This window comes from Chenopodium album, chromosome 5, assembly GCF_948465745.1.
Source record: "Chenopodium album chromosome 5, dcCheAlbu1.1, whole genome shotgun sequence".
Classification (NCBI taxonomy): Eukaryota; Viridiplantae; Streptophyta; class Magnoliopsida; order Caryophyllales; family Amaranthaceae; genus Chenopodium; species Chenopodium album.
In genome coordinates, this window is record NC_137838.1 from 6,478,500 (window position 1) to 6,500,071 (window position 21,572).

Consider the following 21,572-nt stretch of genomic DNA (forward strand, 5'->3'; position numbering starts at 1 on the left):
TTTGTTGAGGCTATATAAGAAAAATACATAAATACATACATGATACATAGATAAATATATAAATAAATAATTCTAAACTTTAAAACTTAATATTGCGGCTAATACATGAAGTAAAGTAACGTAGACCTTAGTATTTCCATTGTCGGATTTTTCAAATCCAAATTCCTCTATAATTCATTAAACCCTCAAGACCACCATAGCTTAGAATAGACCCTCCCTCTCTTAATTCCTCCCCTTTTCTAGTGCACAAAACAGAACAACTCTTATAATGCTAAAAAAGCTATTGTTTAAGCTCACAAATTTCAACTTGTATCTCTTTTTATTGCTCTTTCCTTGCACAGTTTCTTGCACATTCACAATAACCAATAACTGCCCATTTACAATATGGCCCGGGACATTATCTGGGTCGGGAACGCCCCCACTTTCATCCACCGGGTTTCAGCTAGATTCCGGAAAGACTGCGAGGCTTGAGACGATTCCAGGTTGGTCAGGCAGGATATGGGCTAGGACAGGCTGCAAGTTTGATCAGACGGGTGCAGGGAAGTGTCTTACAGGTGATTGTGGAGGGAAATTGCAATGTGGTGGGAGCGGGGCAACACCGCCTGCTTCACTGTTTGAGATCACATTAGGCCAAGGGAGTAACAAGGATTTCTATGATGTTAGTATGGTGGATGGTTATAATCTCCCTCTTGTTGCCTGGCCTACTGGGACTAATGGTGCTGCTTGCAACGCGACAGGATGTATTTCTGATCTTAACATGGGTAAATTTCAAGTTGCTTATCCTAAATGCTATGACAATCTCATATGACTTGTCATGCACATGATAAGGGGTGGCTGAGGGCAGAATCGATGTAGATGCCATGGTTTGATCCTAGCCAGTACGGGTTCAACCAAACCAATCTCGAGCCATATATACCAAAGTCAAGTAGAGAATAATTGAAGCTGCCAAGGATAACAGAGCCTTGATGCCTATCTTAGTATCTTTTTATGCTAACAGCTCCTATCATGGATATGACAAGTCGTATGATATAATGCATCATATAGCATTCGCTACTCTTTACTTGTTTCCAGGTGAGAATTATATAGATTAGCTGATGGTTTTCCATGAAATTTTTTCACAAACAGGCTGCCCGAAAGAGCTGCAAGTGATGGGTGAAGATGGAGCAGAGGGAGTGATCGCATGCAAAAGTGCCTGTGAGGCATTTGGACTAGCCCAATACTGCTGTAGCGGACAGTTTGCTAATCCGACAACATGTCAACCATCGTATTATTCACGAGTCTTCAAGAGAGCATGTCCGAGGGCGTATAGTTATGCCTTTGATGATGGCACAAGCACATTCACATGCAAGGCTAATAATTATGCCATACTGTTCTGCCCCAAATCTGCTGCTATGTAATGCCCATTTCTAACTGTCTTTATACCCTGAATCCTATGTATCACCATTAATGTTGTATTCTCTTCTCTAATTGATCTTTCTTTTCTTCTGATCTGGCGCAGGACAAATAATCCAATTGGTGGCCCAGCTACATCACCGCCAAATGTTCCATATAATTCACCACCAAGTTCCACCAACAGTCCACCACCAATAGGTGGCACAGCTATGTCACCACCAAGCATCCCATATGAATCGCCACCAACATACAGTTCACAACCAAGTGGTGGCACAACTATGTCACCGCCAAGTATCTCATATACGCCACCTCCAAGTCTCACCAACAATCCAGCACCAATTGGCCAAGATACACCTCCAAGCTTCACTGGCAATTCACCATTCGAAAAGCACAGTTATGGGGCATCTGAGGGGGAAATGTCCTCCTCGTACACCACCCTACCAAATTATGTGCATATACTTTTGATCGTTAGTTTGCTGTTGTTGAGATAAAATGTTCCTTGAACAGGATCAACTTTCAGCACCCTAGGCGAAAGAAATTCAGAATTAACAAGCTCAGCTAGAGATATGAGGCAGAACAAGAGGTTGAAGGTGTTATACGTGGAAAAATGAGAGCACATAAGGAAATCTCTGAGAATACAGAAACAATGCAGAAGATGGAACCCAGTTCCTTTAAAACTCAAATGACACAAGGAAGATCAACTGTAAATTAAATTACCAGACAGTCCATAGACAGGTCTCAATTATTACTAACATCTTGCGCGTAGAAGATAGAAGAAATCTTCTATAATGTAATATGTATAAACGTTCTCTATCATTATGAAAATTGTTATCACATTCAATAAATAGAAACAAGGGAACACAGGATAAATATCCTATAACTTTGATCAAACTAATTGAAAATTGGACTATCTTGGTTTATCTTGGCAGCTACAAGAATATATCCTAACTGGTGTACAACCTATTAACAGTAAAACAAATCTCATAATTTACTTCTTACCCTTGCCTTTCTTTGGTGCCTGAGGTTTCCTTTTCTTCGGCTGTTTCCCTCCTACATCTTTCCCCTTCTTTTTAGTCGCAGCCTTCATGATATAGTAACCATGCATATACAAGGAAAAAGTTATTTCAAGGAAAATACTAGTATTATATTACATCATAACTACTGTGAATTGTTTAGTACATACCGGTTTTTTCTCTGCTTTTCCTTTAGCTTTTTTGTTAGGTTTCTCTTCACCCTCATTCTGATCACCTTTACTATCCTTGGTCATCTTATCAGTTTCATCATCTGAGTCAAAGTTGAACCCTTCCAGTGTTCCTACTCAGAAATTTTAGCATCAGATAAAGCCTCATAGCAACACAGGAGCTGCACGATGAATCTGAGTAGAATGAGGCTACAAAAGGACTTCAAAGGTTAAAAAACTAACCTTCAACCATAGTCTCAGCATCATAAACATTTGATTGAGGTTTAAGCTGAATAAAATCATTCATGATGGCCTCTATCTGCACAAGAGATACTAGAACAAATGAATTTTCATCACTACGCGATTCACACAATCTTATTATATCCCTCTTGATTAGATGAAAAATTCTAGATTAAACCTCTATAGGAGGCCAACCTAATTCATCATTGTGGATGAGAAGAGCACATTATTCACCTAATGTGGGACATAAAATTTTGGTGCCTTAACCGAAATGTAATGAGCAAAGTACAATTTCAGACACTTGATTTGGAGAAGAATATAGGACATCTTTGAATTAATGAAAAATGATAAATATGAAAAAAAAAAAAAATAATGAGAAAATGTAAATGATAAAGGTGTAGGTATCATACAGACATACCTTGGCCTCAGACTGACCAATGCTAACCTGAAGAAAAATTACACAGATTAAGGTTCTTCTACATAAGGTATCGCTTTCACATAGCGAATGAAAAAATTTAGCCACAGCAAAAGGTAAAGACATTTAATGTCGAAAATATAGAAGGATATGGTAACGTACAACGTACCACACAGAAAGTCCTTGAAGGAACTATTACAGTCTTGTATATGGTTCCTGCATTACCATCAAAACAGAAAATTTTAACAAGGAATTGAGTAAACAGGAGGTATATGCATATCAGGAAAGATTAAAAACTTAATTCTATACATTGCATTCTGTGTCCTACAGTAGTACTGTGCGTCCCATCCTATATTAGTATATTGAATATGCCACCTCAACAGCATAGAAACTCTAATCTTAGGCTAATGACATTTGCTTCACTAAGATACTGACTTGGAAAAAATAAAAAGTGGCTGGACATAAGATAAGATGGCTAAAGGAATAGTCGAATAGAGGATCAACAATTACCACTGCATCAAAAGACAGAACATTGGCAACATTTATATTTATAAAAGAATGTCCCTAAAAGTTGTTAATAGCAGTTGAATTTATTTATTTATTTATTATTTTTTGTTTAACTTAAAGGGCAAGATTTGTACATTAGCTATCTATCGAAGGCTACGATTGCTCAATACACAAACCTTTTAAATCTAGAAACATTTCAGACTCTTTTGAAGGAGTCTCTGAAATAATTACTCGTCCAACAGCACCCATATCACCACTCAAATCAATTGATTCACCTTCACACTCAACAAGTGCCTGCAAAACCATATACTTCATATTACTACAAGAAATAATTATATTTCATATACTACCTCTGTTTTTTATTATATGCAACAAAATGGTATTATTTGTGACGCATAAAATATTCATTTGTTGCAGATAAGGTGAAGTTATGAAACTCAAAAAATCATTTTGCTGAAAATATAGGATTAACTACAAGAAAGTAAGGAAGGGAGAGAAGGAAGAGTTGGAGGTGAAACAATTATCTTGAACAACATAGTTAAGTAAGATAACAAATTTGGGCTTAAAAAGGCCAAAAAAAAATTAAAAACATAAAAGTGCTTACCTTAGAGCGATGTACTTTATCAGGCAGTATCAAAGGCAAAGTAGAGGAGCTAGCCTACAATTAGCATAAAAAGGTGTATCAGCAAACCAAAGATTAGACACATGCAATATCAAGATATTAATGTCTCTCACTGCAGCTTCAGTTTGCTTCTCAAGTTTGTTTTCCTCTGCGATATCCATATTGCCAACTTCTCCTATCACACACATATACACAAAACATTATTACCAGAAAATGACTTATTTAAAATAAATTTAACAGAAGTACCTCTGGCTCTAAACAACCATGAAACTAAAACTTTGATTATTTACAAGCCATATTAAAAATTAAACTAATCTACCTTCCATTTTCACAGGCTCATGAGTTTTCTTCTCTGTCGGTTGAACATCTTCCTTTTTCATCTGTTTCTTTGTAGATTTTCCTATGACTGTACTTATGAGTGCAGTGTCGTCATCATCGTCATCATCCTCATCTATCTCTTTCTTTTCCCTCATAGTTGCATCTAAATTGGATTCAGAATCTGATGACAGATCACAAACTGAATGAATTGGTGCCTGTTAAATAATAACACACAAATTTGTATCAGAGGCAAGCAAATAAGCAAACTTCACAGAGCCTACCTGAAGATGAAGAAGCATAAGAGAGCCATTACTGCATCTCAATGCAAAGCAATAACAGGTGCACCCACATGACTCTCAAGTCTCAAGCCAGCAATAGATTATTGTCTTTTCAAGCTTAATCCGAGTGGATTTTAATTAGGGAGTATTATAAAACGGATAGAACTCATTGAAGGCTTAGCATGAAACTTACAGTTGCAGGAGTTTCTGCCGATTTATCAGATGTTTCTTCTCTCTTAACATTTTCATCATCTTCACTCCCTGTTTCATAAAAGGATCACATCAAGAACATACTACACTATAGAGAAATTATAAGGATTTTTTGTAGGAGAAGAATTCGTTGAATAGTAAACATCAGAAAACTATTGAGCATGGATATGTCAAGTTTCAGCCTAGAACTTCAAAGATTAGAACCAATCGCACTTTTATTTGTTCATATGAGATTGTTTCAAGACAATAGGTACTAGTGTTTTACAGACCTCTTTTTTCTGTTTTTATCCTTTTGGCAGTTGTTTCATCACCAGCTTTCAATCGTTTCTTAGTTGTCTTCTTGACAGGTGACTTCTTGTTAGATGACTTCTTTGTATGAGTCTTCGGGGAAATCTTGCAATTTTTTTCATCCTCTTCCCCATCTTCCTCTAATAAGTTTGATGTTCTATGCTTTATATCATTATCGTCTCTTGCAGGGCTTTTGTCACTAGAAGGCTCAGAATCAGATGACAAAGTTGTGATAGATTGAGTAGGAGCCTGTTCCACAAAATGGATTTTCAAAAACATAAGAACAAGCAACCAGACACTTCTCATAAAATAAATCAGAACAAAAACATTAAATAGATATATTTACAGCTTACTGCCCTAAAAGATCAGATAAAAAGGTCAAATTCTCTGCCAATTTGTGACAACTACAATGAATATTAAAGGTGCATTGCCGAATTGGTCATTTGGTCCTTAGACCTCCTGAATCTCGCATTCAATTAAAAACCTGATGTCTTACAGTAGCTTGATCAAATTTGTAGTCATAATATCAGAGAATTAAACCCCCAAATGTGCTCTATCCTGTTATTCAATCCAATACTACCACAAAAATATAAGAAGATCTAGAATTAATCCCATCACTAGTAGGTGTAGGTTTTGGTAAGGTCAGGATACAACATTTAAGCAATCTTACCCTAACAATCTGCACAGAAACCGAAACCGATAAACCTTTCGAACAAGCTCAAGATACATCCTTTTTCCGGCAAATTTGCCATAACATGACCAGCATCATACCAGCAACTCAACAAGCTACCCTTAACTAAGCTCACTTCAACCAGAAAAACAATCATTTAACAATTAACATCACTCCCTTCAACATCATTATCGTAACACATCTTGAACACTTCGACTATGTCACTGAACTACTTCAAACACCACTTCTCCAAAAATTAAACACTAGTACACACTGAAGACTGAACTGATACATGAACTCATTGCTACATTAAATCAACCATAAGATAAATTAATAATGAATATTACACAGTTCTTCAAAAACCCTAATCCATCAACCTAAAATCTTAACATATTTCAAGTAAAAATTCAGCAACCCATAACTTAGAAACTGAATTTAAGCATCAGAAAATACCTGAAAAGAACGCAACCAATCAGGAGATGCCTCTCTAGAATCTCCCATCTTCAAGATTCGAAATTTCCAGCGTTTCTGCAACTAAGAAAAAACACTAAGATAGAAACGTTTCGAACAAAACTGATACTGTAGAAATGTAGAATTGATGTAGTGATTGGATCCAAGTAGCAAGTATTGGGAAAATCGAACTAGAGGGTTTTACCAGATTATAATTAGAGGGACTATGAAATCAAAATTGTGCGAATATTTTCAGTGATTAAAATTAGGGTTTTAGAATTGGAAGAAAAAGGGGGATAATGGTTGTTCAAAGTGGTGGAGGGCGGCGACTGGCGGGAGGACGGTTTAGACAAATTAATTGGAGGGAAATTATTGTTTATTTTTTTGTTTACAGACGTGTATGATTTTTATTTTTTACTTACCATAAATAAATAATTATAACTTCGACTTATCTTGTCAAAAAAAAAAAAAAACTTCAACTTATCTAAAAAAAGATATTAGAAGGGTCTTAAAAAAAATTAGAAGGTTTTTTTTTTAAAAAAAAAAAAATATTATATTATTGTTACTTGTACAGTATAGCTTCTATATGGAGTAGTAAATTTGTGTGTGTTAGTGAATTATATGGAGTAGTAAGTTTTACTTTACTCTGTTGAAATTTGCTCTGTCTAGAAGCTCAAAAGAACTGTGATTCTGTGAAGAAGCATATCAAACTACGAGTAGTAGGAAATTTTGTTAAAGAAGAATGTTCACCAAAAACCTAAATACTCCATTAACTTTAAACATAAATTTTAGAACTTTTAAAAATACACATAAATTTCAAAATAATAATAGCCGTAAAACCTTGTGATATATGACACATTAGTCTACAATCACACGAACATGTAAAACCCTAAGGAAATAAACCAAAGGAAAGCTAGTTTATTTAAGAGATTAGATGGAATGAAAAAAAAAAAAGATGGATTAATTCAAAAATGTAGTTGAAAAAGGAGAACTATAGAAGGGGTTGAAAACTTTAATTTTCTATTAGTTGAAATTGTATTAAAGATTATATTTGTAACTTTCAAATGTACATTTCAAAGTTATTTCCTATAATAAAACAAATTTTTATAGTTTGAGATATTGGTTAAGGAAAGGAAAAGAGACAATATTAAAATAGCTTAGGCCAAATAGAAAGTATCAAAGCATTAACCTTGGAAATGGTAAAAGAACCAAAATGTCTTTACAGAATTAGAAGGGGTTAAAGAAAAATATTAAAGGAGATGAGGAAGACAAAATAATTTTGGTTAAATGAGCAAAAAAGTTTTCAGACTAACAGCTAAAAACATTCAAAATACCAAAAAAAAAAAATTAAAAAAAATATAATAAAAAAAAAAAAAACTTTCTGAAAATGGTTTCATTCATTTTGTTAGCTACCGGAACAGTAGTCTTGATAAGCATGAGTTTGATGACTATATCAACTATCTTCTCTGCTATCTGCCCTACTGAGAGGCAACGCAAAACCGATCCATATGAAGGGAAAGATGGCCAAGCCTTCTTTCAGACTGTTTATCAAAGTGACTCGTGGTGATCGCCATGGTTCAGAGATCAGGCTATGGAATAGTCATGCTCCTCAGTCTTGGACTAAAGTCTCCTGCTGCCAGGTAAGGATAATTGCTATGATGCTGAGGAATGAAGATGTTATTGTGAATGGTTTCTGAATGATGTTTGCTTAATCACTGTAACTGTAGTATACGCTGTGTCCCTGTGATGCATAAGCTTGATCTTGTTCATTGTATTTCATTTTATTTCTACGGAGTATGTATTTGTTTCAAATGAAGAATGGAAATTTTGCCAATAATCTATGGTCTAAAAGTGTTGTTCATTTATAGGTATTACTCTTATTAGGCATAAATGCATAATGATCAAGAATTCTATGCAACAAAGAGGAAGTACATACTGATGATTCACAAAATAATAATAGATGCTAATGATCATAGAAATATTGGTACACAATATATTGCATACAAGCTACCTTTTTCTGTTCACCTGGGATTTTTCCCCAGAATAATACTCCGTATATACTTTGTATGAATAATAATATAAATTAAAGTATACAACGCCAGAGAGGCTCAAGGGCTTCTGTATTATCCTGAATATCATCCGCACTGGAAACCTGCAGCTACATGTGATACTGAGATGCATCCTCATTAGATGTACTTCAGTGAGGGAGTGCTGTGATGCCATAACCCCGCCAACCATATCACAGAGATCAAGCTTTAAATGACTGAAGTCCAGTTGATCAAGGCTGAACAGCACTTTTACAAAATTCCAGCTTCAAATGACAGATGACCAATCTCTAACTCAAGAAATGTCTTCAGCAAATATGATGTCATAGATTAACTGTACTGCAATCCACAACATGAGATGACATAAGAACTTCTATTTCTACATGCAGCTCATCAAAGTCACAGTTATAAGAAAGCTTCTCGGCTTTCTGCAAGCCCCGCAACAGAATAGAAAAGAGATGCTAAGATAACAGGAAAAATAACAATCACAACTTTATCTGCTTAGTCCAAATTTTTTACAAGCTGCAGACATTTTTCTAGATCAAACCTCTCTTATGTCAACCAGATCAACTACCACTTTCAGGCAAAGTTGACAAAAATAAAGTTTACTAAGTGTGCATAAAGTAGATCAAGTCAGAAGGAAAAAGTACAGACTAAACGTGAAGAAGGGTGGGATTTAAAAGGTCAATGCTGAGTCTGAGAGGGAAGTGTAACAAGCCTATGTTTTGTCATATGCAAAAGCAATACTTGGCCATCCCATTGATCCAGTCAAAATCCAAAATCAAATTACAAGGCAGATAAAATCCAGATGGGAGTGAGTACGGAGACATTGGAATATTTGAGTAAGTTGTCACATAGAATTGCAAATACTAGTACTCGGAAATCAAAAGGCCTTGTTCAAGGAAGGATATTTAAGCTGCAGCATATATGCCAATGACAGCATACATACCTTCATCTCTTGGAATATTTGGCTGATCGAACAAAAGCTGACGCAATGCTCCCAAATCTTTGGAACTGAATGCAATTGAGCCTTAGTTAGAATCACAAATATCAAGACACAATAATGGCCAACAAGTGCATTTGTAACACAAGATTTTCAAACCCAAGCAATGCTTTTGAAACTTCTAAGATCTTATGGTTCCACAACATAGATAACATATATCTATAAGCAATAGCAGACCATATGACAAAAATAGCCACATGTCACAGCAATGAAATAACATCCCTTAGGAAATAATAGGAACATAAAAATTCTCCAATTTCTGAACTGTATAGTAGATAATTTTTAATAATGCAAATCATTAACAACGACAAGCCCTTTTTCTTCTTATTCTAATTTTTAATTCTAAGAACTCACAGCCGTTAGTGATTACGGAAAATTGCATTAAACCCATTTCTTATCATATTGTACCTGGGCTTTAAAGCAATACTCAAGAGTGCAGAAACCACTGATGATTTAAGACGGTACCTACATAGAAAACGGAAGATAATGTAAGCTTTAATATGCTTTGACAGTCTTGACACTTGAGGAAAAAGATAATTAAGGCTTCAGCACAGAGAAATAGCAAAAAGCCTAATCCCTCAAATCCCCCTGATGGTTGGAAACAAGCGACTAATCGTAAACAATGAGGAAAGATAATCCTTAAATGTATCACTCCACCCATACAATTTATACCTTGGTGAGTCATAAAACCAATTCTTATGAATAAGAACAAGCAAAAACAAAGAAGCCAAGTTGAACGTACTCAGAGCTGTGCATCTCCTGCAAAATAGCAAGCCCATCTAAGCAATCTGAAAGACTTGGTTTAATTCCCACTCTTTGCTGCAGTTGTTTAGTGGAAAGCACATGAGATCCTCTTCCAACAAGCTGCCTACTGTCTCTGACCATCTTTTCCAGAGACAGTACAATACTGTGGAAATCCTCCCTACACAAATCTCCCAATTAATTTAAAGTCTGAAGTATTCAATATCATGCTATCATACAATCTAATTCCTCTTTAAATACAACGAGGGGAAACACCCACCAAACCAAAACATCCAAAGAAGCTAAAGATCAAGATATAATCACTATCATAGTTTCTGTCATTTACAATTAAAATCCAGGGATAAAATATATGCGCCAAACGAAGTTCAGTTAATTATGCAGAACTAAGCTCATCCACCTTATAAAGCCACACAAAATTTTATTCAAAAAGACTTTTTTGCACATTACCAACTTTGCAGCATAAATTGAAGTGAAACTTAAAACTTTTATACACTAGACAAAACCCTTATCATAACTCTATTGTTGTACTACAATCTTTAATGTCACATTGATTTTTTTTTTTTTTTTTTTTTTTTTTTTTTTTTTTTTTTTTTTTTGTTTTCCCCGTTTTAGCTATACCAACTCTAACGACTATATGGTCTATATCCAATCGCCATATCATCAGTAAGGTTACATGCTTATATGCCAATTCTTGTCAATTAGAAGCAAATGTAGCCATAAATCTCATACAGCAGAAAAGACATAATTATTTTCATGAGCAATGATTGTATTTTTTTAAAACATCAATATCGATCAATTGTCAACTACAATGTTTTGCCAATTGACTACACTTAACCTAATTAAACTTCAATTGTGAACACACAAGTCACATAATCTTCTTACAACAAAACTACTAACACAATTTAGGGTCTTAACTCTTAAGACTAGAAGGGCCAGACACGGCCATGTTATGAAATTGACCAACTTATGTTACAAACAGAAATATTTGGCCATATGGGTGCTTGAGGTGAAATGAAGAACTCTCAAGTAAAAAGATGTTCAATTGCAAAAAATAAAGCAACAAGAACAAAATAAAGTACTATGATAAACAAATTGAACTAACATAGTCTTCTTAATTGAGAGCAAAATTGTCTCCAAAGACTCCATTTGCTTCTGCAAAACTGCATCTTCAATCCCATCAACACCCTTCAAACAACCATAATTCTTCTTATTTCCAATCACCTAAACAAAAATTTCCCAAAATCATAATCAAGTTTCATAATTAATGCGCCAAGATTGAAACTTTAATCTAACACAAAATCAAATATAAAAAGAGTGAATTTAAAATGAAAATTAGAGACCTCAATTCTTCCAATAATCGAAGAAGCATTAGAAAACTGAGAGAGTAAGCGGGATTGAAGGTCTTCCCAATGATCCATTTCTTCTCGAACTTTCTTGAATTTTTGTTGATATTTCTTGAGAATATTTTCCATAACAAGAGAAAGAAGTGTTTAACAGATGGTGGTTGTGGCAGAGGAGGCGGCGGTAGGAGTCGCGGCAGGTTGGTCTGGCTGTCTGAGGAAGTGAAAGAAGTGCACTAGTGAGAGTGTTGGGTTGGTTAGGAGCCGACTAGCCGAGGAGGTTTTGAATTATATACTTGGGGTTGGGGCCCTTGAGGGTGTGAATTTAAAACAACTTATGAGCTGGTGGTGGTGGCGCGAGGATGGTGTTGGGGACGGCGGACGAGATGGTGGTGGTGCTAGATGTGAGTGCGTGACGCACGTCCCCAATTGGTCGGGTAAGTATGTGACATCTAAGTTTGTTGAGTATATGAGAGGGCTGTATTGTCATGTGGTGCAACCGTTGTATGGGAAATCTTTCGATTCAAATGAAAGGGATTTAAAAAAAAAAAAAAAAATCAATGTGCGATTTGATTTTTACATTTTTTTTATGTTAATTCGATGATTTACTTAAATTTAACCCTATTCAATTAAGTAATCAATTTACTTGTCAAATAATAAATTAGAATATGTATGGATGTATGTTTGAGATTGAAACTCACTCATTAAGTTCCCTAGTCTTAAGGAACATTTCCTAAGCTTCATAACTACAAAGTCTACATAACAAACTATCTAAAATGGAGGGTAAACATGATGTAACTACGATATTAAACTTTTAGATGCCAAGTATGTTATTTCGTGCACCTGATATGTTTTTTTTTTTTCGGAAGTGCGCTCGCTCATTTAAGATTGTATTAATTTGCGCACTCATATAACTCGTACAATCTATATCATAGGTTAATTTTGCGTTTTAAATCTTTTACAATTATTAAACCATTAAACATTTAATCCCTTTCCATTTTCCAAATATAGCTAAGCCAGTAAACTCCCACACCTATTTGCCAGGTTAGGGAATTGGGTCGAGTGACAGCAAAAACTTGTCTTTTGCCACTCCAAATTCCCATTTTATCTATCCATCCACACAACTCTGAAAACCCCTCTTCTCATCTTCTCCCCAAAAACCCCTAAAACCCCAGAAAAGCAATCCACCATGGGAGATGGAAAGCAAGATGTAATGGCGGTTAATTCACCAAAGGGTTTAATTCAACAAAACCCAATTACCCAAATTCAATCTGAAATCAAAAAACTGGAAGTTAACGTTAAATCTTGGCTTTCTAAACAATCTATTCCTGTTGAAGCTGCTGTTGTTACTGCTGGTGGGGCCATTCAAGGTGCCCTTATTGGTGGTCTTATGGGTACCTTTACACAGGATTTATCCTCCTCCATGCCTATGCAACCTCCTCCTGGTAGCCTTGACCCTAATGCTATGGCTAGTTTAAAACAAGCCCAGGTTGAATTTCGAGTTTTCTTCATTTCTCATTTTATTGTATTGTTATGGGATGAAATTTGATGTTTTTTATGTTAATTTGAGTGTTATGATTTGGTAAAGTGAATAATTTGATTCTGTTTGGTTATATCTTTAATGTGGATATGAGTGTATGACTGTTGTTTTGTGGATAGTGCATAATTTGATTGTTTTTGGGTATATGTTTAATTTGGATATGAGTGTTTTTATGTTAATTTGAGTGTTATTATGTGGGATAGTGAATAATTCAATTGTGTTTGGTTATATGTTTAACGTGGGTATGAGTGTATGACTGTTATTTTGTGGATAGTGTATAATTTGATTCTGTTTGGGTATATGTTTAATATGGGTATGAGTGTTCTTGTATATTAGATGTTTATACAATCTTATGGAATGATATTTTGTTGTGTACATATCATCCCATTTTGCATTGATTTTGAGAATGAATCCCCTCATATCTTCCACATTGGATTGGAAGTTCGGAACGTTTGTTGATTTTAGGATTATTGTTCAATTACCTGAAAATGGATTTTGGAATTTTGGTTATAAAGAGGGTTGAGTGGTGTTCATTGAGTCCCTATAATCTCGTTGGAAAACTTTTGTATACACCCGGTTTTCAGTAATTTACTGTACATCGGGTACACTTTTGTCAGATTTAGTGTCACTTTTGTCAAATTTAGTGTCACTTTTGTCAAATTTAGTGTCACTTTTGTCAAATTTATCAATGAAGCATAAATAACTCTTATATATGTCAGGGTAACTTTTGTGCGTTTTAGTGTAACTTTTGCACATTTTATTGTCACTTTATAACGGATGTTCAGTAATTTACTGAACATCCGTTTTATTTAAAAGTTTGTCAATCTCGTTTTAGAACTGGCCAAATGTATTGAGCGCCATGTTGGGGAGGTCAAATTGTTATATCTTGCTTAGTTTTTCGCTTTATACCTTTCAGATCGGGGTGGCTTTATAGATTGTAGACACTATGGGTTTCCCATAAGAAATTAAATTAACTACATTTTGATTTTCGTTTGTGTGAAAAGGTTTGGGATTTCTAGTGCTACATCTCACCAATACATTTGTAGAAAAAAGTCCCTATACTTTCATTTTGGTACTGGCCTATGAGTAATATATTGAGCTCCTTGTTGGGGAGCTCAAGCTGTTATGGTTTGTCTAGGTTTTTGCGCTCCCTCCATGGAAGGAGTTGATATGATTCAAAGCTGTTGTATCAATATCTAGTTTATGCATCGATGTCCTACATTTTGTGATCCTTGTAGAAGAATAATAGGTTATTTTCATAATCATCCCATGTATCGTGTGATGGGGATTTGGGGAAAGTGATTGTAATTTATAGCACTGTTATATTTTGGGTGGACTAACAAGTTGCGTCATTTGGAAAAAGGGGGCTATGTTTAACTATTTCAAAAAAAAAAAAAAAAAAAAAAAAAAAAAGCCCAATTCTCAAATAGAAAGTTGCCTTCATCTAGTGCTGGGATTTAGGATGGATCTTTATATATATATATATATATATATATATATATATATATATATATATATATATATATATATATATATATATATATATATATATATATCTGTGTGTGTGGGTGTGCGCGCGCGTGCACTGGCGGGCGGGCGTGTGTGAGATGATGCTTCTAAGTTTATTGAGAATGAAAGGATAACTATATCTCGTACTTGATGACCAAGCTTTCACTTTTTACCTTTTACAGCCGAACTCCTATTTTATTACTACCTCCGTTACATATTATTTGCAACGATTAGACATTTTTCCTCTCTACTTTATGTCAAATCGTTGCAAATAATATGTAACGAAGGTAGTATTTGTGCAGTTATTGAATTTTTTTTTTTAATTTTTTTTTTTTATCTATGCACTTGGAACTTGCTGATACAATTTAATTTGTGTGATCTGAATATCATTTCAATAACTAAGTAACTAACATTTCTTTGATATGTGGGTATAACTTTCTAAGACATTTGCTAAAAAATTGGGGAAGTATATCAGCTTGTGCTTGGTGCTAGTCTTGATAAAGTCTTTTCTTGTTGTAGGCTCTCTCTGGGGGTCCATTGGTTCAAGCTCGCAACTTTGCTGTCATGACAGGTGTCAATGTTGGCATCTCTACTGTTTTGAGGAGAATCAAAGGGAAGGAGGATGTATGGTCCAGGTAAGCTTGCCTAATTTCTCATTTGTTGATAATTTTCAGAGGTTTGCTGTTCATTTTTGCTACAAAACCATTTTGCAGTTATTGCAGTGTGACTTTTATTTTTAATCTACCCTTTTGTTTTGCTTCACTGTTGCATGTATTGATTTTGTGTTTGTTGATTATTGGCAATGGTGCTCTTGCCTCTATATTTCAGCTCTAATTACGAAAAAAAAAAAAAAAAAAAAAAAAAAAAAAACGATTGATGCCTAGCTAACTTGTTCCTGGGTTGATTTTTTTTTTTTTTTTCATAGAAATTCCTTGTTTAGGAATTAGGAGACACCTCCTTTGTGTCACTTTATTTCTATTGTTTGTTTGTCTATAACTTCTCTGTCAAAATGTTTATATGTGTATTAACTTGATAAATTGCAGCATGGCAGCAGCATTTGGTTCTGGGGCCATGTTTTCTTTGGTTAGTGGTATGGGTGGGCCAAACCAAGTTTCCAGTGCAGTCTCATCAGGAGCCTTTTTTGCCCTTGCTCAAGGAGGAATTTACAAGGTTTGTAATGTATTTTTTCTAGTCTAATAAATTTTACTTCTCTATACCTTTTTCTTTTCACATTCCAGTATGGCAGTATCCATATTGATGAGCTTGATCAATTGGGAATATGGACTCTTGAGTCTTGATAATCAAACCTTGAATCTTGATGAGAGATAATTCTTGTACTGGATGAGCTGAAAAGACATATTGATAGTGCCGTGTTAGTGCATGTTGAGACTTTCAGCACCTGGGTATTTGTCGTCTTATTGCCCCCCTTGCCTATAATGTTGCTGTGTTTAAGATTTGAAGTGATAACTGATCAGTTCAACGACTGTTTCTCACTGACACTGCTATTGTGCTTCATAGGTTTAGTATCGAGATTGTATCTTTTATTTCTATATATTGAAGTTATTAGCCTTTTATTTATGCAGCTAGGAGAAAAGTTCTCTAAACCTGTGGTGGAAGATGATCCGTTCTATGCTAAAACAAGAAGTTTGTTATTTAGCCTTGGCCTCCAAAGCTATGAGAAAAACTTTAAGAAAGGCCTGCTGAATGATCGCACATTGCCATTGCTCAATGATAGGTAAGAATCAGTGCTCATATTTCTTGTCGTCCGTGTTGTTTCTCTTATTATTTTTTGTGTTGGCAGTAGATTGTAAACTGATAGATATGGTGGTGCCGAAACCGGGTTAAATATGTTCATAAGTGTTATAATCTTTTACTGTGTATTTCTTGGACTTTCCGATTAACCTCAAGTACCCGTACATATCAAATATTCCGACATAGAATTAACACTTGGTCACTTGGAGGCTTGGAGCTAAACAATTTCAAAATTTCCCTAATGTTGTTCTACGCCTGGATATGTACCCATATCCAACTCTCTAGGTCTGACTATTTGAGTAATCTAGATGTTATTGTGGATATTTGGGAAATAATAATTGAACTATTGGGAGTGTTGATCTCTATTCTCTTCTCTTAAGCGCTGCTTGAGGTTATTGGTCCTTCCAAATTCTGCAATCTTGTAAACTCTTAATAGCATATCCTTCCAGTCCAATCATGACATTCATGAGATAGATGATAGATAGGGAAGCAGGAAGAGGTTAGGACTTAGGAGAGAAGAAGGATCAGGAAGACATAAATCACTGATAGATCTGGACTCTCTGCTCTTTAGATGCATGTTTTACTTTCTTTCTAATGTAATTTATAAACCTTGATTTTCGTGTTTCTTCCCGTGCTTTGTTTAATCAAAGAACTTAAATAGTAACAGTGAAATTAGTTTGATTGAAAACTTCCGAATTAGTCCAACTGTAGCACCTATTATAGCTTATATGCACATTTGCATTTTCACGAATGCTAACAGCTAACGTCTTTGAATGATTTGCATGTTCTTTTCAGTGCTCTTAGAGATGTAAAGATTCCTCCTGGCCCAAGGCTTCTCATTCTTGACCAAATTGAAAGGTTTGATCTTTTGCTACATTCATGCATGGAATTTTGTATGAATCCGATCTGATTTTTGTGTATTTGTTATCTTTGGGTATAACTTCATCAGGGATCCAGAGCTTAAAGAGAGGCGAAAAAAGTAGAGTGCTTACATTGTTGTCAGGCAAGCTTACAGGGCAGCAAAACATGTTTTATCGGTAGAGGGGAGTTGAGTCCTGTACTGTAGGTGGAATTTCATTTCAAAGGTAGATTATTGTTGTTAAATTTTTAACTACGATTATGTTGTAGTTACTTTGAATTCTTATTTATTTATGTGAACAACTAGGTTTTTGACAGTATTATTCCAATTAATAACAATAAGAGGCGAGAAGTTGCGGATGCAGTAGCTAGGTTTAAATACTTTTACATGGCAGTAACAATCTTGTGCAGCTTCCAAGCTACCAATATCATGCTACATGAAAACCTTGGCATTCAAGGAGTTTCATCTCACTTAGTGCAGCATTAGCTGAATCTAAACACTTCAAAGTCTTCGAGTCATTGTAAATCTGCCAAGGTTTTACTGTACTCAGTTACTCACAGTTGGCCATATATTGGTTCGTCTAACTGAAGCTTGTTTTAAAAAAATGTTGGAGGGAACATCTCCAATTACGTTTTCTAGGCATATTGCATTACATTTCTGATACCTCTACACACGTCACGTACCACCCGAGTGTGCATAGAGTTTAGATGACACTTATTTGCGATTGAAACATGGTCATTAAACCTTGTCCTGTTCAAGTTTCCAACCTCGACTGTCCAACTGTTGCTGATAAATTTTGTAGACTTACTAGATTTTGCTCTAATTGATTACTATTACGTCTCTTCTACTCTTCCAAGTTCCAGCTTGAACTTTGAGCCTCTATATTATACGTCAAGGCTTCTAATTAGCTCATTATGTAGAGTCTTTTTCACTCTTCTCGTTTTTTAATGCTTTGCTTCTTTGTGTATCAAGGAGTTTGCCACTTTTGAATTTAATGTCATTTGTTCTATTGTAGCCTTTGAAACTATATCTAAGTTTTAAAATTTTAAATTATACTTGTAATTATACTAACTACGTTAATGGTTACCTGCAACTTTGGAATTTTTTATGTCTTACAAATAATACCCAAAAGTTGCAGATTATCATTAACGCAGATAATATGTTCATTATCTTTAAACTATATGCTTACTTGGATCAAAATTGACAGTTATGGTGGGTCTATCCCGTCTATGATATAATTTTAACCACATTTGGATTTTTGAAATTTGACTGATTAGTAATGTGGGATATGTGGCCATTGATGTTGTTGAAGCTGTCCCTTGCAAGTTGCAACTTTAACCATTTGAATTGTGGTCAAGTGAGAGTGCTTGGGGTAGACCGTAAAGTTTTTCTTACCTTCCAATGAGAAAAATGACAAATGGTTAGGAATGTTTGCTACACAAAATTAAAGCAATAGGGCATTAACACTTTTTGGAAATTTCTCAATAAATCATGAAGGTTGAGTGTAAATTGTTTTAAGCCAACTAACAAACTTTCTGTGTAATAATATTTATGTGGTATATTGACAATTGACTTATGGAGTACATATGTATTGTTAGTGGAATTTAAATGAACAATTTTTTCAATTTTTTGTGTGTAATAGTATTTTTTCATGCTTGAATGCTTTATCAAAATTAGACTTTGATTTCCAATTCATTCCTTGTCAAATGTTGAGGTCAAATGTTCTATGTTCATTCCAGCCTCTAATTTCGTTTGCAAAATGAGGTTGAAGGTTGTAAAACTTTTAAGTAATCAAATATATCGTTTTTATGGGTAAATAAAAAAATTCTTGTCAAATATTTATGTTAGAGCGTTTATCATTCAAATTTTAACATAGATAATATTTTAAAAATTATTATGAAGAATCCAAAAACGACTTTTAAATTACAAGTAGAACCATCCTATTAGAAATTCTTTTGGTAGGATCAAAGACAAATATATAAATTAGTAATTTTAAAATTTAACTTTGATTTTTAATTTTAATTTTTTTTTTTTCTATTTTTAAGAAGGCATTATTACAAGGATTATGAGATTTTCGAGAATCACTCATTATGTATAGTGTAGTTTAGTGGATCCAACATCCTAATTATACAAATAAATCACCGTCATTTTTTTAGAAATAAACTATAACTTCATTTTATATCTGAAACATCATCTGAAGAGTTGGATGGGATCAAGTTACAAAACACATGAGATTGCTAATTGTGTAGCTAGGGTTAAGATTTTGGTGAAATTATATTTTGAATTTCAAAAATTATGTTTCATTCATTTGTAGCAAGTAGATTCATACTTGATGAATCATTAATATTAGTATGAGTAGTTTAGCACTTTTGAAAGAAAAAAAGTAGTGTAAAAATAATTTGTAAAATGAAAATCAATCCATAAAAGTCTTAAATCCTCTTAATTTCATAAGTAGTATCGGCTACATAAACGGATGAACCATTAACATCCATCATTATTTTGTCAAACACTATTTAAACTAAGTATTAAGGGTATGTTCGGCAAAATGTAGCTGTGAAGGTAGCTGTAGCTGTGGAGATAGCTGTGAGCTGTGGAGATAGCTGTGAGCTGTGGAGATAGCTGTTAGCTGTCAACAAGCTGTTAGCTGTGAAAAAAGATAATTTAGGTATGATTGTTCGGTAAAGTAGTGGTTGACTAGCTATTACATTTAAGAATCAATATTTTATTTTTAAAACTATACATTAAATTTTCAAAAGCTACTTCAAAAGCTACCTCTAACTTCAAAAGCTAATAATCCTAGCTTTTAATAAAAGCTACCTCCACCACTAAAAGCTACTTGAACCATTACTTTGTCAAACACTCACATTTTTTGTTGAGTAGCTACCTAAAAACTACTCAAAAGCTAGCGCCGAACACGCCCTAAGTAGTGGTAGTAATGTGGTGATTACGTTTTAGTAGCTTTATTTTCTTATGCGTGTATATCAATTGAATGTCCATATCCTATATTTATAGCTGAAGATGGAGATCATTCTTTTAGTCTTAATATTCTTAACTTTCAATGTCAAGAATTCTCTAAAATGTTGTAGTAGATAATTCTAGAGAAAATATGAGTAAGTAGTAACCTAACATGAATATATTGCAAAGAGAGTAGAGAAAATTATTCATGTTAGGCTCATTCAGGTTAGAGCGTTGTGCCATTCAAATATCTCCCAAATTCCAACCATACATCATTTATGTGAATTATAAGGTGAAAACAAAATACTTGAAATTAATTTTAACAAAGATCTTATTTTCTTTCTTTCTTCTTTTTTTTTTTTTAATGAAGAAGTCTAAAACAACTTTTGAAGAGCAACTAAAGTCAACATTATTAGAATTTTATACTCCTAACGGGCTGTTTGGTAAGTGGGATTATGGATTGGGAATGAGAATAATAATCCCTAGTCTTTGTAAACTCATATTTTGTTGATGGGAATTATGGAGTATAATATAAAATGGGAATGTGCTTGGGAATAATTAGCTTGTATTCCCTACATTTTATTACTTAGGGGTGACAAGTAATATTTTGGGGGAATTCACTAAATTGTTAAAAAGACAATACTACCCTGGTTTTGTGCCATACATTTTTGTGGCATATGATAATAAAAGGACAATCTTGTAAATTTTGCTTTTAATCCCTCTATTATTCCCACATACCAAACATAGGATTTAAAATTTCTCAATCATATTTCCAAAAACACAGGATTGAGATTATTTCATGAATTCCGACCTATTAATTTCCATTCCCACTCACACCCTATATTCCCCAAATTCCCAATCCCATTTGCCAAACACCCCGTAAGAGTCCTAACATAACTAAGAGTCTAAGATAAGACACAAAAGAATATACTCTGTATAAATTAGTAATTTGTAAAGTAACTTTTTTTTTTATTTTTTTCTATTTTAAAAGAAGGCATTACCGTAAACTCAGAACCCTTAAACAAATAGTATATTGACAAAGTAATAACACAAGTGGAAATTATATAATGCCACAATATTAGATGGGAACAACATATACAAAAATCATGTTCATATTCTTCCTTCATTGACAACATATCTCACAAAATCAGCCATATTTCCTCAATTTTAAGATTACAAAACTCATCCAACTACAATAATACTACAAATTAAAATTACAAAATTATAAAAATATTTA

At 34.2% G+C, this 21,572-nt stretch overlaps 4 protein-coding genes across 8 annotated transcripts; 2 read left to right on the forward strand and 2 right to left on the reverse strand.

Moving 5' to 3' along the window:
• The first annotated feature begins 268 nt into the window (after positions 1-268).
• LOC145631693 (pathogenesis-related thaumatin-like protein 3.5) lies at positions 269-2,302 on the forward strand. The gene is made up of 3 exons (XM_081683841.1): positions 269-761; positions 1,126-1,393; positions 1,499-2,302. Exons 1-3 carry the CDS (start codon positions 269-271, stop codon positions 1,881-1,883), a joined length of 1,146 nt encoding a protein of 381 aa, XP_081539967.1. The 3' UTR covers positions 1,884-2,302.
• LOC145631691 (uncharacterized) lies at positions 1,774-7,012 on the reverse strand. 4 transcript variants are annotated; one of them, XM_081683840.1, is made up of 14 exons: positions 6,742-7,012; positions 6,574-6,654; positions 5,432-5,699; positions 5,146-5,213; positions 4,676-4,889; positions 4,470-4,531; positions 4,339-4,392; positions 3,911-4,028; positions 3,397-3,443; positions 3,231-3,257; positions 2,816-2,891; positions 2,576-2,706; positions 2,392-2,473; positions 1,774-1,916 (listed from the first exon to the last, which is right to left on the reverse strand). In XM_081683840.1, exons 2-14 carry the CDS (start codon positions 6,619-6,621, stop codon positions 1,909-1,911), a joined length of 1,203 nt encoding a protein of 400 aa, XP_081539966.1. In that variant the 5' UTR covers positions 6,622-6,654; positions 6,742-7,012; the 3' UTR covers positions 1,774-1,908. The 4 variants fall into 4 exon arrangements, with proteins under 4 accessions (XP_081539966.1, XP_081539965.1, XP_081539964.1 ...); XM_081683839.1 differs by lacking the exon at positions 1,774-1,916 and having other exon boundaries at positions 2,189-2,473; positions 6,574-6,648; positions 6,776-7,010; XM_081683838.1 differs by lacking the exon at positions 1,774-1,916 and having other exon boundaries at positions 2,189-2,473; positions 6,776-7,010.
• Positions 7,013-8,432: 1,420 nt separating this feature from the next.
• On the reverse strand, positions 8,433-12,024 carry LOC145631694 (uncharacterized protein At5g43822-like). Of its 2 annotated transcripts, none has more exons than XM_081683843.1 (6): positions 11,721-12,024; positions 11,483-11,601; positions 10,361-10,540; positions 10,027-10,083; positions 9,565-9,629; positions 8,433-8,954 (listed from the first exon to the last, which is right to left on the reverse strand). In XM_081683843.1, exons 1-6 carry the CDS (start codon positions 11,850-11,852, stop codon positions 8,911-8,913), a joined length of 597 nt encoding a protein of 198 aa, XP_081539969.1. In that variant the 5' UTR covers positions 11,853-12,024; the 3' UTR covers positions 8,433-8,910. The 2 variants fall into 2 exon arrangements, with proteins under 2 accessions (XP_081539969.1, XP_081539968.1); XM_081683842.1 differs by having other exon boundaries at positions 10,361-10,536; positions 11,479-11,601; positions 11,721-12,023.
• A 749-nt stretch (positions 12,025-12,773) lies between these two features.
• On the forward strand, positions 12,774-17,696 carry LOC145631695 (chloroplastic import inner membrane translocase subunit HP30-2-like). The gene is made up of 6 exons (XM_081683844.1): positions 12,774-13,209; positions 15,289-15,404; positions 15,813-15,939; positions 16,353-16,504; positions 17,317-17,379; positions 17,471-17,696. Exons 1-6 carry the CDS (start codon positions 12,910-12,912, stop codon positions 17,502-17,504), a joined length of 792 nt encoding a protein of 263 aa, XP_081539970.1. The 5' UTR covers positions 12,774-12,909; the 3' UTR covers positions 17,505-17,696.
• The last annotated feature ends 3,876 nt before the right edge of the window (positions 17,697-21,572 follow it).